The sequence below is a fragment of the Eptatretus burgeri genome, chromosome 15, assembly GCF_056783735.1.
Source record: "Eptatretus burgeri isolate ZD-2024b chromosome 15, Ebu_testis_v1, whole genome shotgun sequence".
Lineage (NCBI taxonomy): Eukaryota > Metazoa > Chordata > Myxini > Myxiniformes > Myxinidae > Eptatretus > Eptatretus burgeri.
The window spans coordinates 322,483-342,250 of NC_140975.1; the positions used below are offsets into that span (position 1 = coordinate 322,483).

The following is a 19,768-nucleotide window of genomic DNA, read 5'->3' on the forward strand; positions in this document are numbered from 1 at the left end:
CTCATGTGTGTACTGTGTGAGAACGTCTAGATAGTTGTTGAGGAACCAGAGATGCCAACTTTTGGAAATCAGAATTAGGGAGGATTTTCAACCGACACCAAATTATGTGCGCCAAGCGCACATCTCGAGCGCGGAGCGCTCGACCCTTGCGCCGGGGTCCATGGCCCGCCTTAGGGCCCTGGAAGCTCTGGGGTTCTAGACGCTCTCTAGTGCCCTCTGAGCCCTATTTTGGAGCATTTAACATGTTAAGAATTCCCACTTTTTGAACAAAAAAAGGGGAAAATTGTGCACTTTTTAATGTTACATGTATGTTAATATTAGTAAGTTAGGGGACAATCAAAGATTAACAAAAAGCACAAAAGAAGCAATATTTTTCTTACCTTACTGGCTGGTACTACTGCTGCTTGCTTTTTCCATGGCAGCTTTGCTGAGTGACAGCTGTGTGGCTCTTTTAGCCCTTCTGATTATGTCTTTGCTGTATTCTCTGGTAGCAAGGGGTGCTATGAGCTAATTTTTCAATTAAGAGAGCTTCCAGGGTTTTGACACTCAAATTGGGACGAAATTCAGTATGATTCTTCCGTACAAGACTGAGTGCCCGCTCACATGATGCGTTCGAATGAGGAATGACCAAGATTCCCTTCATCACTTTGCTCAAATTAGGATACTTCTTGGCACCAGTGCAGGGATCTGTGAGCTGTGAAATCCGATGCCACTGCTCATCCACTCTCACTGTCTCAGTAGCAATTGTAGCTATGGAGGCGTCTGCCTGGTAGTGAGCGACCACTCTCAAGACTGTCTATGTCACTATCACCGCCACTGAACAGACAGGGGAATTTCTTGATGAAAACTGCACACAGTCAAACCGCACTTCTTGGTGTAGCTTAACATCCAGCACCTGAGCATGCTTGGCTAATTCATCATCGAGCGGCCAGGTTTTGAAGATGTAATTGCAGGCTTTCACATAATATGAGCGAACTGCACTGAAGAAACCTTGGATGTCTGACTCACTCAGAGTGAAGGTGGATTTCTTGAGACTCCTTTGTTCCCTTATATACAGTTTGGCATCGTTCCCAATCATGAGGTCCTCATCATTCTTCTGATGATTTCTGTCAGAGAAGGGTACATTTACCAGAGCAACCGATGACACCGATGGTTTCAAAACCGTACGAAGATATCTTTCAGAAGACCATTCAATTCAGAAGACCAGAAGACCAAGATCAGGAGATGAATACAGGGTTCGTCTCTTTGGAGCAGAAGATTCCCTTCTCAAAAAGCTTGTTAGCATATCGAAGGAAGAAACAATAGAGTTTTGTTTGTGGAGACAAGAACATCCTGTTGACACGTTTTTCTCTAGATTCCTGCACAGTGTTTGAGGAAGATGCGCTTTTAGTTGTAGAACTCGTAGTACACTTAGCCGCAGGGAGATCACACTTGCGTTTACTGCCAGCAGAAGAGGTCAGACTCGTAGTACCAGATCCAATTTTACGCTTGAGGAGAGAGCTTGAGGTAGGTGCAGCCAAGGAAGAAGACCTCTGATTCGAAGGTTTTGCTGAGCTTCTATCAAGTGATTTGGCAAAAGCAGAACTTAACTTGGGTCCTTCTTTGCCTGTAGATGGGACTATCACAGTCTTTCTCGACTCTGAAGGGATCTGCTTTTGTAGATGAACGTGATGAAGGGCCGGTGATGCTACCTGCTCTCAGCATTGGTTTTGGTGCTGTCCCTGCTGTCTTCTTAGCAGCAGATACTGCAGTGGTAGTGGTGAATGCTGCTCCACTAGTGCTTGATCCTGCAGTGCCAGTACTGGCAGTAGATACAGTGCCGTCCTTCTTGCTCGTTGTTAGAGTCTTGGCTACAGTTGGTTGCATTTTTTCTTCGGACTTCTTCTCTTGAAGAAGAGGCGAAGTGGCTCCCACTGTTCAATCAGCCTGTCTAGGCACTGACCAAGGGACAGCCACCTTGTTGCGACATGCTTCAGAATCTTGTGTGTCGGGGCATCACAGAGTTCTTGCAGTGCTTTCACCTTTGACGCGTTTACTACTTTTGTCCAAGTAGTAGTAAATATCGATGAGAAAGTCATCTAATTCAATGGGTAAGGCCTGAGCCGCCTTCTTGGCCGTATTGTGCATCATATGGCAAGGGCATCCCATGATGTAGCACTCTGGATTTTGTTTGTGGATATAAGCAGCGACTCCTTTGTGCTTGCCCACCATGACAGAGGCATTATCAGCACAAAAGGAAACACAATTTCCCCACGGAATTTTCCTGTCACTGAACTCATGATCAAGCAGTTTGAAAATGTTTTCTCCAGTGGAATCTTGTTTGCACGCAGGCAAACTTAGCAAACCTTGCTTCACAATCCCAGCACTGTTGTCATAGTACGAAATCAGGACAGGATATAGCTGGGCCTCACCACTGTCATTGCTACTGTCTGTAGCTAGGCTAAATGGAGCTAGTCTAGCAATATCGGCAATAGATGAAGCAGTAACATTTGACAACTCACCAATTACACTGGTCAACAACAAATTTGTTGTCTGCATTTTTTTAAGCTGATTTAGGACGAATCTGATGCGCTGAATCCAAAACTCACATTAGTTTTGTTCAATCAGGTCAAGTTTTTGAGATATGGCCACATGTCGTTTTTTACATATTTGTTCACATGTACGCATGTGTGGAGCATTTTAGAAGAAGTTGGTGGGGGTAAAATGTCATGTCAAATAATTGTTTTGATTGGAAATAATTATTTTAATGACAAGAAGTATTCAGGTACGATAGTTCTAGGTGATTATGTCGAAAAGGGATCAGTTTGAAGTCATAAAACCTCAAAATCTTCCAAAAATTGGTGAGGCAAAGCATAAAGTTCGTGGATCAAAACTAAAGTTAATGGGGCAGATTTTGTAATAATGTGATACAAAAAAGTTGTATTTCTTGAAATAACGAACTCTGAAGAATGTACAATACCTACATGCGCCAATTTATGACATGCGCTTCTGCTCAAGCTTGGAGTGCCACAGTACGAACCCAAAGATTGGAGACTGTTCATTGACAGCAGCAAGCGATCACTGAAATGTGTTCTGCTACACAACGGCAACCAGTTTGCCTCTGTACCCATTGCTCACTCGACTACACTGAAGGAGAAGTATGAAGCGGTGAAGTACGTGCTGGAGAAAATTGGTTATGATCAGCATAAGTGGTTTATTTGTGTTGACCTGAAGATGGTGAACTTTTTGTTGGGACAACAGTCTGGCTTCACCAAGTACCCATGTTTTCTGTGCATGTGGGATAGTAGGGACCGTGCTCAGCATTACACGAAGAAGGACTGGCCTGTGCGGGAGGAATTGGTGCCATGCAAAGAAAGAAACGTCATCAACGACCCTCTGGTGGACAGAGACAGAATACTCTTCCCACCGCTGCACATCAAGCTCGGCTTAATCAAGCAGTTCACCAAGGCTCTGGACAAAGATGGTGACTGCTTCACTTACTTGTGCCAGGCTTTTCCAGGATTGACCATGGAGAAGTTGAAAGCTGGCATCTTTGATGGTTCTCAGATCCGTCAGCTCATCAGAGATCCAGAGTTCAAAAACTCAATGAACGAACCGGAACTGGAAGCGTGGAAGACATTTGTTTTGGTAGTGAAGAACTTTCTTGGCAACAATAAGGCCAGAAACTACGCAGAACTTGTCAACAACATGCTGACTGCTTTCAGAAACCTGACTGCAACATGAGCATCAAGATGCACTACCTATTTTTCACATATGAACCGGTTTCCTGAGAACCTGGGTTCAATGAGTGACGAGCAGGGGGAGAGATTCCATCAGGACATGAAGGAGATGGAGACCAGGTATCAGGGTCGCTGGGACGCAGTCATGATGGCTGACTACTGTTGGAATCTGAAGAGAGACCTCCCTGCCGCTGAACATTCCAGGAGTTCAAGAAACGGAAGTTCAAGCCCTGAAGTTTGAACAGTGGTGACGCAACATGCAATTTACTTGTACTTACCTTTATCAATGCCCACCATTCAGATGACAGTAATCGATGTTTCTATCATGTAATCAATAAATGTTGTTGGCAAAACATTTTTTTCTTAAAAACATGTTTAGATGATATGTGTTGACAAAATCAGCTGATAATGCCACAAAAATGTAATTGATTTTGTCACAAGATCTGATTTTTTCAAATCAACTTAGCACAAAAACCTGACCTGGATGGAGAGAAACGGATGCCATTTCCTGATTCAGCAGTGCCAGAATACCCTAATTCACTTGTAGAAATCTAGACAACATTCAGAAAGTAAAAATTGTTGAACAGTGTTCTTTTTTTCTTCTTTGTTCTTGTTCTTTTTTTTTTTTGTTCTTTTTTTTTCTTTTTTTTTCTTGCTTTTTGTTCTTGTTTTTTTTTTTTTTTTTTTTTTTTTGTTGTTCTTGCACATCTTGCACATCTTGCAAGTTTTTGTTCTTGCACATCCATACTTTGAAGCAACTTTTGAATCTGGAAACATCTTTTGAAATAGAAGTCCAGCATGATCTGAGACTGATATGGGCAAGTTATGTTCCACAATAAATCCACTAAAGAGAAGTTCATTCGAGTAACATCCTCTTCCTCGCTTGTCCCTTGTTTGGTGAAATAATTCAGAAGTGTACCGGTACTCGTGCTCGAAGATCTCTCCTTTGCAATGTCTGTGTGCCGTTTGCTTCCAAGTGCTTCCGAATATCATCGCGACCTCCGTGCTCAACTGAAATATCAACGCTGCATACTGTACAATACGCATGATGAATTCCTCTTTCAGACTTTCGAATACACGGGTATTGGAGACTGTATTCGGTCTTGTACTTCTGAGACCATTTCTTGGTCTTCGTAAGCTTCCTTACTGCCATTTCGTAATCAACATCGAGGGCTTGAAGCATCGGTAACTTCGAAGTCGATGTTCCACAGCTGCAGCGCGACTCGTAGAACTCTAGCGGCTGTTAAACACAGCACGGTGGTCGCGACCGCCGGGCTGGTACGGGGCCCAGCTGCATGCAGTGAGCGTATCGCATGCATATACACTGTGCATACATACCGCATGCACTGTATTGCACACATACCGCATGCACTAAATCTCAGTGCATGATCGCCTAAGCGAGATCCAGACCCAATGTTTCGCTGCTCCTCATTTGAATTTGCATTTTTTTACGTACAATTTGGTAGCAGCGAACGTTATGGAGTTACCACATGCTATACGTAGCAGACGATGCTTTTCATTCAATTCTCATACTAGTACATTCTGATTAGTGAACAGTGCAAAAATATCAAAATTTCGGGAGGATAAGGATAGTGATCGTAAGGGCGGGAGTTTGGGTGAATTTTCGGAAGCCTCCCGATGAAATCGGGAGGGTTGGCATTGCTGTGGAACTCTGGGAAGGGTTCGAAACAGCATTTAGCACTTACCTTGCGTCGGTCTTCTTGGGTTGCTTTACCCAGCTTATTCGGCTCGAAGAGTGTGGGAAGGGTCAATCGTATATATATATATATATATATATATATATATATATATATATATATATATATATATATATATATATATATATATATATATATATATATATATATATATATATATATATATATATATATATATATATATATATATATATATACGCAGACACACACACTATGCAAAAGCAGCGAATTTTTAGCCCGTCTCTATCATACAACCAATTCCCCTCTCTCAATTCCATAAACAACTCCAGCTGCCACCACTTTATTCATTTCTCCTACTTTTCCCTCTTCACCATCACAACAATGACTATGACAATGTGTAATCTGATGAACCAGAAAATTCCCATTGTTACCTGTGCGGAGCTGTGAGCGGATTTCTTCATCTGTCGCTGGTAATGGTTGAATGTAATCATCCACATCTCTGTGATTAAAGGACGAACAGGAAACACTATGTTAGGATGTCCTCACAAGTGAATGGAAAAAGGATGGAATGATGACAGCACGTCAACAGCTATAAATGGATGGTGTGTGTGTGTGTGTTTATACGTGTGTATGTATGTGTGTTTACAAGTGTGTATGTGAATACATGTCCAGTATTTATAAGTGTGTATGTATATGTGTTTATAAGTGTGTATGTGAATATATGTCCAGTATTTATAAGTTTGTATGTATATGTGTTTATAAGTGTGTATGTGAATATATGTCCAGTATTTATAAGTGTGTATGTATATGTGTTTATAAGTGTGTATGTGAATATATGTCCAGTATTTATAAGTTTGTATGTATATGTGTTTATAAGCGTGTATGTGAATATATGTCCAGTATTTATAAGTTTGTATGTATATGTGTTTATAAGTGTGTATGTGAATATATGTCCAGTATTTATAAGTGTGTATGTATATGTGTTTATAAGTGTGTATGTGAATATATGTCCAGTATTTATAAGTTTGTATGTATATGTGTTTATAAGTGTGTATGTGAATATATGTCCAGTATTTATAAGTATGTATGTATATGTGTTTACAAGTGTGTATGTGAATATATATCCAGTATTTATAAGTGTGTATGTATATGTGTTTATAAGTGTGTATGTGAATATATGTCCAGTATTTACAAGTGTGTATGTATATGTGTTTACAAGTGTGTATGTGAATATATGTCCAGTATTTATAAGTGTGTATGTATATGTGTTTATAAGTGTGTATGTGAATATATGTCCAGTATTTATAAGTGTGTATGTATATGTGTTTACAAGTGTGTATGTGAATATATGTCCAGTATTTATAAGTGTGTATGTATATGTGTTTACAAGTGTGTATGTGAATATATGTCCAGTATTTATAAGTGTGTATGTATGTGTGTTTACAAGTGTGTATGTGAATATATGTCTAGTATTTATAAGTGTGTATGTATATGTGTTTACAAGTGTGTATGTGAATATATGTCCAGTATTTATAAGTGTGTATGTATGTGTGTTTACAAGTGTGTATGTGAATATATGTCCAGTATTTATAAGTGTGTATGTATGTGTGTTTACAAGTGTGTATGTGAATATATGTCCAGTATTTATAAGTGTGTATGTATATGTGTTTACAAGTGTGTATGTGAATATATGTCTAGTATTTATAAGTGTGTATGTATATGTGTTTATAAGTGTGTATGTGAATATATGTCCAGTTTTTATAAGTGTGTATGTGAATATATGTCCAGTATTTATAAGTGTGTATGTGAATATAATGTCCAGTATTTATAAGTGTGTATGTATGTGTGTTTACAAGTGTGTATGTGAATATATGTCCAGTATTTATAAGTGTGTATGTATATGTGTTTATAAGTGTGTATGTGAATATATGTCCAGTATTTATAAGTGTGTATGTGAATATATGTCCAGTTTTTATAAGTGTGTATGTGAATATATGTCCAGTATTTATAAGTGTGTATGTATGTGTGTTTATAAGTGTGTATGTGAATATATGTCCAGTATTTATAAGTGTGTATGTATATGTGTTTATAAGTGTGTATGTGAATATATGTCCAGTATTTATAAGTGTGTATGTATGTGTGTTTACAAGTGTGTATGTGAATATATTGTTGTGGTTACCAAATTCGCAAACCACCATTCAGGTCCCTTAGGTGAGATATCTCGGTAAGTACATGTGTAGTTAGGCCCAAATCCGTTGTCTAGTGGGAAACATGTCATTTATACGTGCTGCAACTCTTCAGGATAGCCGTTTTTCTTTTACTATCTTTATTTTGGACCAACCGCCATTGTTACCACCACCAGTCACAACATCAACCACCAACCACAACGCCGCTTCACCACAACCGCCACGACCTTCACGTCACACCTCGCAACCGTCGCATTGCCACCATTCTTGCGCCGCTTGTGGGTACCGGTGTTGGACTCGTGCAGGGCGCGCGCCGAACAGCGTGTACAAAATCACGGATTTTGTGCTTCAAAACGGATCAAAAACGACACACGCCCACTTTTTGCCGTCCAATCGGTGAGCGAGGGGCGATTTGGCCCCGCCTCCAGGGCGTTGGAGGGCGATCGATATATGCAAATTTATGGATCAAAAAGCATTCACGCCCACTTTTTCTCGGGCCAATGGGGAGCGAGGTGAAAGGTCGAAGGGAGGGGGTCAAAGGCGAAGCCACGGGGCTGATAAAAGCGACCGTGTTCGTCAGAAACACCAGAACAGAGAGTTAAGACTTCGCGGGCGGTGGAGTTGGGAAGAAGAAGCCCGAAGGAGCTGGTCGTCGTCGTGTGCGTTGGCGTTGGAGTCGGAGCGGAGGGGACGGAGCTGTGGAGAGGCGGCGAGGGCAGACGAGGGGGTGCTCGCGTCGTGCAGGGAGCTGCACCCCAGGGAGGCCGACGGCGCGACCTGCTCGAGGTGGAGACGCTCGTCGCGGGACTCGAGGCAGAGTGGAAATCCTCTATACCCCGAGCATCAGCAACCCCCTCCTGTTTCCCCCCGCGCTGAGATAGTGCGACCAAGGGGGCCCCTTTCCCACCCCCTACCAGACACTGCCCGCGAGGCCCGCGGAGTTGAGGCACCATCGCCGCTCCGCGTCTCATCACCAGACGGGTAGGCCCGACCCGGTCTCGGCCTCAGGCCCGCCTCATCCTTGAGGGTTCTCTATTCTTTTCCTTGGTTTTGGGTATGTGTTGTCGGCGCCGTCTGTGAAGTAAAATTGTATAAGTGTTGCCGTGGGCTCGCGTAATCGGTATTAGATCTGCATTGTCGCATTTGCTTTTTGTGTAAATTGCATTGTGTTTTTCTTTTCTATGTGCTTTTGGTGGAATTGTATATGTGCGCTTTCCGTTCATCGCAAATAAATGTGCTTTGTGTTGAACTGTTTCCCGCTTCGCTTCGTCATTTCTTTCATTGGATCCTCATCTTGCTTCACGTAAAGGGTTGGTAGTGGGCTGAATACACCCGATAATTAATCGAACCGTCGAGGTCGACGAATAACACCGCTCGGTTATCCCGATAGTACGGAACGGGTCGCTTAAGTGGCCCGTGTCCGAAGTCGACCTGCGGCGAGGTGCGATCGCCCGGTCTACCCTCCGTGTGGGTACTTAGGTAGGTCGAATTTGGCGAGCAACCCTATCCCACACGGGGGCCGATTGCCTCGATTGCGGTGCGACCGAAAGGTCCACCCGTGACTGGTTCCCGGCGTTAGTCCGAGAGGGTCACGACTGGATTGTCCGTCCGGTGGGCGACGTGCCGCGATTCGAGTTACGTGGCCGTCAGCACGCCGGCGGGCGCGAATCCGCAACAATATGTCCAGTATTTATAAGTGTGTATGTATATGTGTTTATAAGTGTGTATGTGAATATATGTCCAGTATTTATAAGTGTGTATGTGTGTGTTTACAAGTGTGTATGTGAATATATGTCCAGTATTTATAAGTGTGTATGTATATGTGTTTACAAGTGTGTATGTGAATATATGTCCAGTTTTTATAAGTGTGTATGTGAATATATGTCCAGTATTTATTAGTGTGTATGTATGTGTGTTTACAAGTGTGCATGTGAATATATGTCCAGTATTTATAAGTGTGTATGTATGTGTGTTTACAAGTGTGTATGTGAATATATGTCCAGTATTTATAAGTGTGTATGTATATGTGTTTATAAGTGTGTATGTGAATATATGTCCAGTTTTTATAAGTGTGTATGTGAATATATGTCCAGTATTTATAAGTGTGTATGTGAATATAATGTCCAGTATTTATAAGTGTGTATGTATGTGTGTTTACAAGTGTGTATGTGAATATATGTCCAGTATTTATAAGTGTGTATGTATATGTGTTTACAAGTGTGTATGTGAATATATATCCAGTATTTATAAGTGTGTATGTATATGTGTTTACAAGTGTGTATGTGAATATATGTCCAGTATTTATAAGTGTGTATGTATATGTGTTTTTGGTTTGTGTGTGTGTGTGTGTGTGTGTGTGTGTGTGTGTGTGTGTGTGTGTGTGTGTGTGTGTGTGTGTGTGTGTGTGTGTGTGTGTGTGTGTGTGTGTATTCTCATGCAATTAGTCTGTGCTATCTCTATGTTTGCATGATAACGTTTTTATAAATCACACAATATAATAATTCCATTGAAATTACAATGTGCTTTCTCTATGCTTGCATGATAACATTTTATAAATCATACATTATAATAATTCCAATGAGATTCCAATGTGTTTTCTCTATGTTTGCATGATTACGTTTTTATAAATCATACATTATAATAATTCCAATGAAATTACAATGTGCTTTCTCTGTTTGCATGATAACGTGTTATAAATCATACAATATAATAATTCCAATGAAATTACAATGTGTTTTCTCTGTTTGTATGATAACGTGTTATAAATCAGACATTATAATAATTCCAATGAGATTACAATGTGTTTTCTCTATGTTTGCATGATGATGTTTCTATAAATCATACAACATAATAATTCCAATGAAATTACAATGTGCTTTCTCTGTTTGCATGATAACGTTTTATAAATCATACATTATAATAATTCTAATGTAATTACTCTGTGTTTTCTCTTTGTTTGCATGATAACGTTTTTATAAATCATACAATTTTATAATTCCAATGAGATTACAATGTGTTTTCTCTATGTTTGCATGATAACGTTTTTATTTTATTTATACAATTTTATAATTCCAATGAGATTACAATGTGTTTTCTCTATGTTTGCATGATAACGTTTCTATAAATCATACAATATAATAATTCTAATGAAATTACAATGTGTTTTCACTGTTTGCATGATAACGTTTTATAAATCATACATTATAATAATTCCAATGTAATTACTCTGTTTTCTCAATGTTTGCATGATAACGTTATTGGAAATCATACATTATAATAATTCTGATGTAGTAATGAAATAAGCCTGGTGTTGGCTTAACAGGTAATGTGGTTGGCTTATGATCTTCGGATCTTGAGTTTCAGCCACTTTTGGCTGTTGCTTTACACCAGGTGGGATTGACTCAGCCTCTCATCCTTCTGAGGTCGACAAAATCAGTACCTGTGTACTGGTAATAGTGGGCACTGCATCAGTGGCACAGCTGTGCCCCCAGAAAATGATGCAACCAGCAGCCATAAGCTGCACACTATTGGTAGCAATAATTATAATGCATTATGTTTGTATTTTTTGCTATGTTTGTATGATAACATCATTATAAATCATACATTGTAATCATTCAATTGTAATTACTCAGCGTTTTCCTCATCGTCTTCTCCTCCTTGCAACGTCTGTCCTGCTTCGTCTTCAGAATGCTCAATTGTCAGGAAATGTTCTTCGTATTCATTATTGCTTTTCAGAGGTGAAAGACAAACAATATTCGTTAATTGGTGGATTTTATAACAGAAAGAAAAGAGTGATATTCAAGAAAATCATCAGAGGTTAAATAACACAGGATAGTGGAAAGGAAAACAATAGATATGACAGTAAGGTATTCCGATGGTGATATACCAAACTAGAATGTACTCGGTAGAACACATTCCTGTGCCAGGCTGAACAGTTTACCTTTTGTATCCCACTGATTGGCTGGATCTGAATCAAGACCTTAACCAAAATCTAATCGGCTTATTCTTGTCACCTCCCCAAGTCATCCACCAAGTTTCGTCAGAATTCGTCTATACCTGTTTGAAATATCGTGCTATACATCGTTTTGGCCCCATCTCTCAATTCTGAAGAATCACTTAAGAATTTTTTTTTTAAACTCTCAGATCTAGATCCGGATCTTCACAAACATCGAATTCATTCGTCATTGTTACACACCCAACATGTCCACCCAGTTTCATCCAAATCCGTCCATAACTTTTTGAAATATCATGCTCACAGACAGACAAACAGATCGACAGACAGAGACAAACACTTGTGAAAACATAACCTCCGTCCACCTTCGGTGGTAGAGGTAAAAACAGTTTGGCCAATCTCGACCAAATCTTGTATATGTGCTGAGGGTTGGGTTCACTGGGTCAGGTCACGGACACAAATAAGTCCCCCACCCAGGAGGGTGGAGAGCCGAGTTGTGATTTCCACCTGTGCGGATGGGTCAATTCACACCAAATTTTGCATAAGTGCTGGGTAAACCCAGGTTCAGGTGATGGGTACAAAGCTCCTCCCCTCCAGCTCCAAAAGCTCTGTGTTCATGTGTGTTTTGACATCTGAAAATCAAGAAACTGACCTCAACCAAATAAATTAGGCCAGTTGGCCCATCATTTCCATGGTGCACTCTCAGGTTATTTTTGCTCAGGTTTAAAAATCAATCTTCTTGATGGTTTACTTAAGGGTAAACTATAACGAGCAATCAAAGATTGCATATCCTTGTCAGACTTGTTTCGTGTGGGTTTTATAGTACATATTTTATTGATGTACTCCCATTCTAATTTGACCATACATACTTTGTAGATGTACTTACATTGTAATTGTGCATACTTTTCTAATTCTAATTGTACAACCTCCATCTTTGCTCTTTACTTCTTTGGGTTCCTTCTTGGTCTTCCATTTCATTAAAGAGGTACTCGGTTGATAAAAGATAACGTGTACTGCTGGCTGCCACGAGGTGGCGTTTGTGGCCTACATTAGCACATTTTGTGTGGACAAACAAACAAACAAACAGACAAATGGACCCAAATGCAATACCCTCTCCTCTGGTGACTGTAATAACCCCATCTTGATTTGGTGACCCTGCTTGTAGAAATTATATAATCCAAGGGGCAACGAGTGTTACACATGGATGGACGAAGAGATGGACAAGCAGATTGTTATGAAGATAATTTCCATAAATGATTTGGATAGTGGGGTAAAAAGCCGGATTTCCAAATTTGCAGATGATACTGAACTTGGAGGTAAGTTCGATCGCAGAAAGGCAGGTGACCAGATTCATGAAAGTTTAGATATTTTCATCGATTGGGTAGAAGATTGGAAGATGTCGTTTAACATTAAGAAATGTAAAGTTGTGTGGGTTGTAAAGAATAATGAAAATTGAGATTACATGATGCAAGGGGAAATCTTGGAGAGTGTCACACAGAAGAAGGATTTGTGGTGGTAATTGACATGGGGTAAGCAGACAGCACAGTGCCAGACAGCTATAGGTAAAGCAAATAGGGTTTCTCGGTTGTATTAATAGGAGGGGGGGTTATAAATCAAAAGGGGTAGTTTTAACACTGCACATTAATTTATTGAGGCCTCGTATAATAAATAAAATTTGTCATCTGGCTGTCTGTTCGCGTTTTTTGCAAAGACCGCAAAGCCGACAACCACCAAATTTGGCACACAGACCAAGTCCCACCCGGCGATTGTCCTACGGGTATTTTTATCCACTACCTCAGCCTTTGAAGACCTGTGAGACCCCTGAGACACCGAACACACGCGTATGTCACTATTTCAATTAATTACATACTGTTTGAATGCCAGTTGCACCCTGACAACAAGTACGTCTATTAATTATGTAATATTGGAATGTACCTTTTAAACTTTTGACCCTTCAGACTGTTGAGACCCCTTACACCTTTGAAGACCCTTGAAGTGCCCCAAGACTCTTAAGACCACTAAAGACCTCTAAGACCCTGAAGACCCTCACACCCAAAAGACCCCAAATACCATTTAAGACCCTTAATATTTTGAAGACCAATAAGATCCTTTAAGACACTTAACACCATTTAAGACCTTGAAGACCCTTTAGACCTCAAAGACCCATAATACCGTTAAAACCTCAAAGACCCTTAAGGCCCTGAAGACCCCTAAAACTCTTTAAGACCTCAAAAACCCCTAACATCCCTTAAGACCTGAAAGACTTATAAGACCTTCAAGATCCTTGAAGACCCCTTTTACCTTTAAGACCCTTTTGACACTTTGACACCTTTAGATCCCTTCACCCTTTTGCCTTTCAAACTCTTTAGACTCGTACAACCTTGAGACATTAAGACCCCTTAAACCTTAACACCATTTAGACCCCTTACAACCTTCAGACAGATTAGACAGCTTGGACCCTTGACCATTTAGAGCTTTTGATCACGTAGACCTTTAAGACACTTTTTGCATGCTTGAGAGATGAGACCCTTTTGACTCCTTCAAACACAAAACTACATTGCTATTGGAATGTACCCTTTAGACCATCGATAACCTTTTAAGCGCACACCACACAAACATCTAGTCTTCTTGCAAAACACAGACTATACTTTTTTCAGCAAGTAAAGTGCAAACTCGACCCCCCACAAAGGGTGGGTACTCTACTGTCTAATACATACAGAAGAAAGTTTGTTTGTTTGTTTATGCATTCAGACCCTGCAGGAACCAGAGCAACCAAACTTCACATTGCCTCTTTCATCCAGAAGAAGGTCGAGGACTATGCTTGGACCAAAAAAAAATTGACTCCCCATAAAACCAGATAATTGGCCTTCAGGCCTCAATCGGGTCTTGTGCTTATTGAAACACCACCTGCATCTTTTTTCTTGGGAGCGATCGAGTGATATGTTTTGTGAAGATCACATGTTGAGGTGGTAGTGATTTGCTGTCAATAACACAAATTTAATGAATATAGAGTTTATATGTGTGCCTGTTATTAAAAAGATTGCTTTACACAAGTTTATTATAACAACTCCATGTTCAGGCCTCGAGTGAGTGTGTTGCTTATACACTGCCTGGGGTTTTCCTGGGAGCGATCGAGTAATATGCTTTGTGAAGATCGTATGTTGAGGTTGTAGTGATTTGTTATCAACAACACAAATTTAATTATCAGATTATTTCATTGAATTTCCCCAGGCAATGCCGGGTACTTCAGCTAGGCTAGAATATTTTGTGCAGTTTTGGTCACCACATCTAAAGAAGGACATACGTAGCTACCACAATGAGGGTTCAGTGTAGAGTTACTACATTGATTCTGGGCCAAGCTAGACTAAGCGATGAAGAGCAGCTGAACTAGACAGGACTTTGTACATGAGAAAGGGGGGTGGTTACGAGGGGATCTCTTGGAGATGTTTAAGATAATGAAGGTATAGACAACATAAGTGGAGAAGTTTTTTTCAGCAGAATGGACAGTGATAGGATCAGTAGCCCACAGTCTTAGAATAAAGAAGAGGAGAACTCGGACGGTAGTAAGGCGGGGGGTTTTCAGTCAGAGAGTGGTTAATGCAATGACCTTCCCTGAAAGGTAGTGACAGTGGAAGGGGTGGATAAGTTAAAATGGAAATTAGATAGGTGCTGAGATTTTTTTTATTTTGTTTTTTTTGTGTTAAGGCTACAGCTATGGACTATGAGTCGTCATCGAGGCTAGGCTTTAACTAAAAGAACTGCAAAGACAGAAAAGTGAAGAAAGAGAGAATAGTCTTATAATTTTTGAGGAAGTCAAAAAAAATCTGCTTTTTGAAAAGGGGAAGGTCATAAATGGATAGAGATGAGAAGGTAAAGAGTTCCAGAGTTTGGTCGTGGATGGGAAGAAACAAACATCATGATGGCCCACCCTTGAGTTGCCAATGATCACATAATAATCAGGTGATGTAGTGGCTTGTCGAGTATCTTGTGGTCTTTCTAATGGTGGAGGTACATAAATAGCAAGTTTTTGGGGGCAGAAACCAAAGTAATATCTGTGGAAGTTGCCTTGGAGAAATAACGGTATGGGGACAATGGCAGGATTTGAAGGTAGCTTAGGTGTCAATGGGTGATGGATACTGGTGTTGTTGCAGTGCAGGCTTGTTGGGCCGATAGCCTTAAAACATGTTCACATTACCACCTATATGTTATACTTGCGGTTTTCATGAGTCCCCTTAATAACCATGATGGATTGAGCATGAATCCTTGAATTAAAGTGGTTGTGCTGCAGTTCAACCATTTTGCTGATGTATGACATTCTGTTGTGGTTTTCACAGCGCCTGAGGTCATTTCAACAAAGCATGGTTCCTTTATCGACTAAACCAGTGGTCCCCAACCTTTTGATCCCACGAGTCACATTCACTCCTCCCAAGGATGTTGGGAGCCAGAAAAAAATTGATGCATTTTATTGAGAAACTTGATACTGAGAAACATTTTCAGAGTCAATGAGAAACGATGAATTTTTTTCAGTCAATGAGAAAGTTGATACTGCTTCTGCTCTCCCAGGATCGAGTTGATGTCAGGCACCAGATGGGAGGAAGCAACACAAAGAGTGTCTTCCAGGTGCATGTCGGACAAGGCGTTTCGGTTCTTGTTGGAGTACTTCAGCTTGCTGAAGAACTGCTCGCACAAGTATGTGCTGCCAAACATGGAAAACAACTTCTGGGCATGCTTGATCAGGTGGCCGGCAGTGGCATTGTCTAAACCCCTTTAAAATTGCAACATGGAAATGTGTTTTGATTGGAAAGTCCTCGCGGGCCGCAGTATAGGGCTCCGCGGGCCGCAGGTTGGGGACCAATGGACTAAACGTAACATTCACAAAACGAACAGAACAAGAAAGATCCATTTGATACCTGGACTATCCAACAGAGGCGAGAGACATTCGTACTAGAACGTGATTAGATAGATGTGCATACTCGGCAAGCGGTTCTTGCTTTGCTGAAAGTGAGATGAACGAATTATCCCAACTGACTCCGTTGTTCACGTATGGTGACTGCCTTCTGTCTCCACTAGGGAAGTGTTCCACAACGTGATCTGAAGTGGGAAGATCGAGTTGTGAGGTTCGAGAGTCAGGGTGTGCTGGTTCGGCGGCTTGGGAAACTGTGAGGAAAACAACAAAGGTATGTTATCGAAGATGCAGGTACTTATGAGGATTTACCAGTGAACTTGTGGCTTCAGTTGAAATATAACAAAAACTTTCAATTCAAGCAATTGCTATAAGATAAATATTGACAGAAACAGGTTCTTAAAGAGCAGCTCATTGTAAGAATGATCAAGCAGAAATTTTAATTACTGTATAATGATTAAATGTGATATCGTCAAAAGGCTGATAAATCCTGTGAAGATGATCACGTTGACAATTCATTCGGAAATAAAGCAGACAGGGAACGGTAAAGATGTCTCGGTTCAACAAAAGATAAACTTGGAATTAACTTATACACAATTGAAATGCACTCTGTCCAAGGCCAGGCGAATTCTTCAGACCTTAAAGCTTTAAACCTCAACACAAACATATGCACACACACAAAGTGAGAAAAGAGTTGGTTTTTGGATACAAACAGCTATTCTCCTCAAAAGTGAAAGTTTCTTGGTTTGTTTTGAGCATGGGTTTCTGGGCAGGACAAAGGGAAATGAGGAGGCTCAGAATGAAAAAGGTTCAACCTAACTCAAGGTTCCAAAGTCTTGAGCAGAATCAATAGTTTGGTCTCCAGTGAACTCACTCTGGACTCTCTCTTCTCTTTTCTTTCTGTTTATCCATTCCCTTGCTTGTTGCATCCACATGTCTTCACACTGCCACACTCTGTGACTATTATGTTCTTCCTGAGGAGGGTTCACTCTTCCAAGAGCCTCAGATTGGTCTCCAGTTGAACTCACTCATAGCCACTGGGCTGTGCATTCAAACTGATGACAGAATAACTCGCTCTAGAAAATTTAACTTTTTTCACTAAATGGATTTGCAAAGTGCTTTCATCTAATGAAGCATTAGGACAGCCTTGAGAAATTGTTTTGATTTGAATGTCCTCTTTCCAGAGTTACGTTACGTTCCACCAGCAGTTCAACACAAGTCTCTGGGATCTCCAAGAGGTAGGAAAACACCATCTGGTCTTCCTATCTCCTTTGCAACACCTCTCAATCTAGCCCTCTTGATGTTATTTAAAGCCACATGAACTCTCACTATTAGCCTCTCCGCCTCCCTCATCGCCCTTCACACCATACAAATACACAAGGCTCCATGAAAAATAATATAATATAATAAACATTATAAAATGAACAAACATTCTTACATTTTACACACTTTAAAAAAACATTGTTAACCATTCTCACATTTTTCACACTTAAAAAAACACATGTTAACCATTATAAAATGAATAAACATTGTTACATTTTACACACATAAAAAAAACATGTTAATCATTATAAAATGAATAAACATTCTTACATTTTACACATTTAAATAAACATGTTAACCATTATAAAATGAACTAACATTCTTACATTTTTCACACTGAAAAAAAGAACATGTTGAACATGTTAACCATTATAAAATGAACAAACATTCTTACATTTTTCACACTGAAAAAAAACAAACATGTTAACCATTGTAAAATGAATATATTCTTACATTTTACACACTTTAAAAAAAGTTAACCATTAGAAAATGAATAAACATTCTTACATTTTACACACTTAAAAAAACATGTTAACCATTATAAAATGAACCATCATTCTTGCAATTTTCACACTTAAAAAAACATGTTAACCATTATAAAATGAACAAACATTCTTGCATTTTTCACACTTAAAAAAAAAACATGTTAACCATTATAAAATGGATAAACATTCTTATATTTTTCAAACTTAAAAAAAACATTGTTAACCATTATAAAATGAATATATTGTTACATTTTTCACACTTTAAAAAAACATGTTAACCATTATAAAATGAACAAACATCCTTGCATTTTTCACACTTTAAAAAAAACATGTTAACCATTATAAAATGGATAAACATTCTTATATTTTTCAAACTTAAAAAAAACATTGTTAACCATTATAAAATGAATATATTCTTACATTTTTCACACTTTAAAAAACATGTTAACCATTATAAAATGAATACATTCTTACATTTTACACGCTTTTAAAAAAAAGTTAACTATTTTAAAATGAAGAAACATTCTTAGATTTTACACTTTTTTTTGTATCTAAAATCCGGAATGTAAGAGCGAGTTCACAAAGGGTAGAACTGATGGCATGGAAACTGAGGCTTTGTGAAAACATATGGATGCAACAAGCAAGGGCATGAATAAAAGAGAGAGAGAGAGAGAGAGAGAGAGAGAGAGAGAGAGAGAGAGAGAGAGAGAGAGAGAGAGAGAGAGAGAGAGAGAGAGAGAGAGAGAGAGAGAGAGAGAGAGAGAGAGAGAGAGAGAGAGAGAGAGAGAGAGAGAGAGAGAGAGAGAGAGAGAGAGAGAGAGAGAGAGAGAGAGAGAGAGAGAGAGAGAGAGAGAGAGAGAGAGAGAGAGAGAGAGAGAGAGAGAGAGAGAGAATGAGAGAGAGAATGAGAGAGAGAATGAGAGAGAGAATGAGAGAGAGAATGAGAGAGAGAATGAGAGAGATATATACAATGGATCATTAGTAAAAGGGTTTCGTTTTGGAGAAAGAGTGAGTGATAGCCAATGGAGATTATAAAATCGATCACGGGGAGGAATTGAGGGTTTAGATTCAGGTTTGGGTTCGGTGGTGGTGTGTAAGGATTGAGGTTGTGGTGTGCTGCCAACATGAAGCCGACATTGAAAAAAATTAATTAACCATGTACCCTCAAGCTCGTAACAATGTGTAGAAAAATTCAGTTTGGTTAGTACAGAGGTCAGAACCGTTTCCCTGGACATACATCTCTGGCAACCTGCTTTACTTGCCAAGTGCTCTCTTTGTGGTATTTAAGGGTACCGTAATTTCTATATTTCTGACTTCCTCCACTTAGGCAGTCAACGTGTTGCTATCATTGGAACCCTCCAGCTCCTCTTACACTTGAGAATGGAATTCTATAAGGCAGTGTTTTGGGTCCAGTCCTGTTCTTTATCTACATAATCAGCCTCTCTGATGCTCTGGAAAACCCTGTCTTACTTTTTGCAGACAACAGAACATTGTGTTGTACAGTATGCCATCTCTCTACTG

General features: G+C 39.7%; 1 protein-coding gene across 1 annotated transcript in view; it reads right to left on the reverse strand.

Moving 5' to 3' along the window:
- Nucleotides 1-19,768, reverse strand: part of LOC147011281 (uncharacterized) — a 62,327-nt gene that overhangs the window by 29,242 nt on the left and 13,317 nt on the right. Inside the window, exons 2-4 of the mRNA XM_085855960.1 lie at nt 16,510-16,693; nt 11,213-11,311; nt 5,830-5,897 (exon numbers count right to left, since the gene is read on the reverse strand). Coding sequence (XP_085712086.1) covers nt 5,830-5,897; nt 11,213-11,311; nt 16,510-16,693 — 351 coding nt within the window. The remainder of the gene's footprint in view (nt 1-5,829; nt 5,898-11,212; nt 11,312-16,509; nt 16,694-19,768) is intronic.